Genomic DNA, 3,778 nt, shown 5'->3' with positions numbered 1-3,778 from the left:
GTGGGAAACATTAAGTTCCCAACATATTCATGAACAAATTGTTTGCCCTGCATATCTTGCAGTATCATATGACTTGCAAGGTAAGTTCAGTTACTTTAGTTATGTACAATGCAGTCTGGCATTCTTTCATTTTGCAAATAACAAAGGGATAGTTTTGCATGTTATATACATGTTTTAGTAATGTAGGGAAAAATAAGCAACTGTAAACTCTGTAATTGGAAATAGATTCAATAAAAAATGTCTAACTGCTGATTCACTGGAACTGGGAGAAGAACCAGGCAGAGGTATCGTCCTCCATCTGTTTCTTTGGCTGAGTGCCTGGCCTGCAGCTGGTGACCATTTAGGTGTATGTAATTAGGTGTGAAATGAAAAAGTGAGACAATGAACTGCACTGTGACCATCTCTGCAATGTTCCTTTATGAATGTCTGTAAATGTTCTATGGCATAAAAGCTATACATACAATCTTTGTTGGACAAGTTTGCCTCATTCGCAGTTCCTTCTGACTTTGATGCTCATCATGCACTTGTCCTTTTTCATGTCTGAATGGTTGACCTTGGTGTGTTACATCTACTCCCTTGGTGTGTTACATCTGCTCTCTATTTTGAAAGTGTGTCTCCCAGCTCATCTGTAATCTGAGGCTACTCTCTTCCATTATTCCTGCCCCATGTTGGCCATTCCACCAGTTCTGTGAAGAAAAATGCTCGCATCATGAACTGTGGCTTTGTTGTGCTCTTGTACTTCACTCATCACATTTATTTCCATATTAAACAAACGTAAACCATTCCAATATAACCCATAAACGAAAACTCACATTTTTCTTACACAGGCCTTTCTTTGTCTTACTAGGCCCTTAATAATCGATTTTCTTTTTTAATTACTCTGAGTATACCATTTCAAGTTGTAAGGAATAACAGGAGAAAGTTATATGAAGTTTTTTTTCAACCGCACTTTATGCACATACACAAAAGTTCCTCTCAAATGTTTCAACCTAAAGTCTACCCTCTCTCTGCATTATGCTAGTTACAGAAAGGGAAAAAAACAATTAATTTCTTTCTTATACCCATGAACTTTAAGCATCTGTGACAGAATTTATAGATAATCTTTGTTCATTGTCCTTAATCCAAAACCACTGAAAGCCACCAGAATAGGAATACTGAATTTTCTTTCAAAGTTGAAAGCTTCTGTAAAAGGTCTAGCTATTTTAATTACAAAGATAATTGCTTTGTGAATAGTGCCATTGTATTTACAGAAATTATCTGCAGCGCACTAGTTTCTGAAATGCTTTCTTAAAGTCTTCATTGAAGATTGTATAAATAAGGGGATTGATTAAAGAATTGAGGTAACCTAACCATGTCAGGAAGTCAGATATCTCTGCAGAGACATTACAAGATTCACAGATATTCACAATAAGTTCCTTTAAAAAGAATGGCAACCAGCATATCACAAATGCCCCCAGAATCAAGCCCAAAGTGGTTGCTGCTTTCCTTTCTCTTGTGCCCGAAATTTTCAGTCTCTTCTGCGATTTTTCTTGTTGGCAACTGGGGTTGAAGCTTCTGGCTGTGTTGTGGACATTCTCCCCCTCTTCAATTGTTGAATGGTCTGAGATGGACTTTTCAGAAATGCACATGGTGGAAGATGTCCTAGGGGGTTTGACAGCAATGATGGACATCCTACCATTTACATCCTCATTGATGCGTCTGCTTGCACTCCTTTTGTAATAAAGTGTTTTAGCTGCTCGATATATTTTGTAGTACAGGATGAGAATCAAAGCCAAGGGGATATAAAATGCTCCAAATGTAGAATAGATTGTGTAGAGAAGATGTTCATGCTTAATAAGACACTCATCCTCTTTGTTAATTCCTTGATGCCTCCAAAACAGAGGAGGTAGTGATATAAAGATGGATATGACCCACACAATGGTGATCATTATTCCAGCACGTTTTGGTGTCCTTTTCTGTGCATATTCAACAGCATTAGTTATGGCCCTATATCTGTCCAAGGCAATTGCAGCCAGATGAAGGATAGAGCATGTACAACATGTAATGTCTACACTTAACCAGATGTTGCAGACAACTTGACCCATAACCCATGTCTCCTTTACGGTATAGATGATACTGAAGGGCATTACAAGGACTGCAACAAGTAAATCAGTAACAGCAAGGGAGCATATTAGGTAATTTGCTGGATGGTGAAGCTTTCTTGTTACAATTATTGCAGTTATCACCAGGGAATTGATGACTGTGGTCAGAATGGTCAGGACAGAGAGTGAAAGTGATACCAGCACCTTTGATGTTTTCCCCTTTGCCAGATCTTCCAAAGTAAAGTTTGAGTACGTCTCATTTTCCAAATCCATTTTGTTCACTTGAATGAGAAGTTCCTGTGGAATTTATACAATCTGCAAATAAAGCACAATATCAGTTGTGAAGAGAAATGTTTTAAATATCATGAAAGTGGGTTTAGGGATTAAAAAATCTTTAAGGTCCTAAACTGTGATTCTGCAACTGCACTAGATGGGAAACCAAGTCACACAGCCTTATCCTATAAAGCTTTAACATATTAACTCTGACTCATGATGTCCTCAGCGGTATCCAGAGAGATATTGTATCTTTCAAAATTAACCCTTTAGCAGCATCCTGAATATGTTAATGGATTAACATATTAACATAATGGTTAATCTCATAACCATAACAGCTGGGAAATTGTTCATCATGATGCCTGGCAAGTCAAAGTGATTAGAAATTTCTTTGGATCTTACCTACATAACTGGTCAGAGGTATGGGGCTCCTGAGTGAAGTCTGTATTTTGAAATACAGACATATTGGAACACTACAGAACAGTGCTGATTTTTTTAATGTCAGTTCTATAGATTTTGCACAGTTGTTATCCTAAATTACACAGTTCAGTGATGGTGGAACAAAGGAGAGGGCACAAGAATGGAGCTGAAGGGCAGGAAGAGCCATATCTTATGGAAAGGTTCAGAGGGAAATGAGCCAAATGTGGGGAAATGGGACTAGCTCAAGTAGACAACTTGGTTGGCATAGATGAGTTGGGCCGAATGGCCTGTTTCCATACTGTATGACTCTAATAATGAAGCAAGTATGATGGATTATATGGCACATTTTTCTTATGTTGTTACATTAGATTCCAGTTTCCTAAGGTACGTTGATTTAAATCTTGGCCCAGATCTTCTAAGAAATACTAACAGTTCTACATGTAACTCCCGGATTTCCCCAGGTAGCCATCAGGAGGTTGACACATTGGCATGACCATAATGTCTTACATTTCCTGAGGGGTCCTTGCCACCAATTTCATGTAGACCAGCAGCAAAACAACAAATTCCTCCAGTTTCCCATTTCAATTCTGGGTTGTTAAGAAGGTGTATGGAGTGTTGGCCTTCATTATTCAGGGTATTGAGTTCAAGAGCCAGAAGGTAATGTATTGTGTTCAATTCTGGTCACCTCATTATAGGAAGGATGTGGAAGCTTTAGAGAGGGTGCAGAGGAGATTTACCAGGATGCTGCCTGGATTGGAGGGTATTGAATATGAGGAGAGGCTTAAGGTGCTAGGGCTTTATTCACTGGAAAGGAGGAGAATGAGAGGAGACATGATAGAGGTATATAAAATATTGAGAGGAATAGATAGAGTAGACAGTCAGCGCCTCCTTCCCAGGGCACCAATGCTCAAGACGAGAGGTCATGGCTTTAAGGTTATGGGTGGGAGGTTCAGGGGAGATGTCAGAGGGAGGTTTTTCACCCAGAGAGTGGTTGGTGCATGGAA

The 3,778-nt window shown here is 39.0% G+C and overlaps 1 protein-coding gene across 1 annotated transcript; it reads right to left on the bottom strand.

Annotated features, from left to right (window-relative positions):
• Positions 1–1,253: 1,253 nt before the first annotated feature.
• Positions 1,254–2,354, bottom strand: htr1fa (5-hydroxytryptamine (serotonin) receptor 1Fa). Its single transcript, XM_052014479.1, has one exon. It carries the CDS (start codon positions 2,352–2,354, stop codon positions 1,254–1,256), a length of 1,101 nt encoding a protein of 366 aa, XP_051870439.1.
• Between the last annotated feature and the right edge of the window lie 1,424 nt (positions 2,355–3,778).

This window comes from Pristis pectinata, chromosome 4, assembly GCF_009764475.1.
Source record: "Pristis pectinata isolate sPriPec2 chromosome 4, sPriPec2.1.pri, whole genome shotgun sequence".
NCBI lineage: Eukaryota > Metazoa > Chordata > Chondrichthyes > Rhinopristiformes > Pristidae > Pristis > Pristis pectinata.
This window is presented reverse-complemented; position numbering and strand designations above follow the sequence as displayed.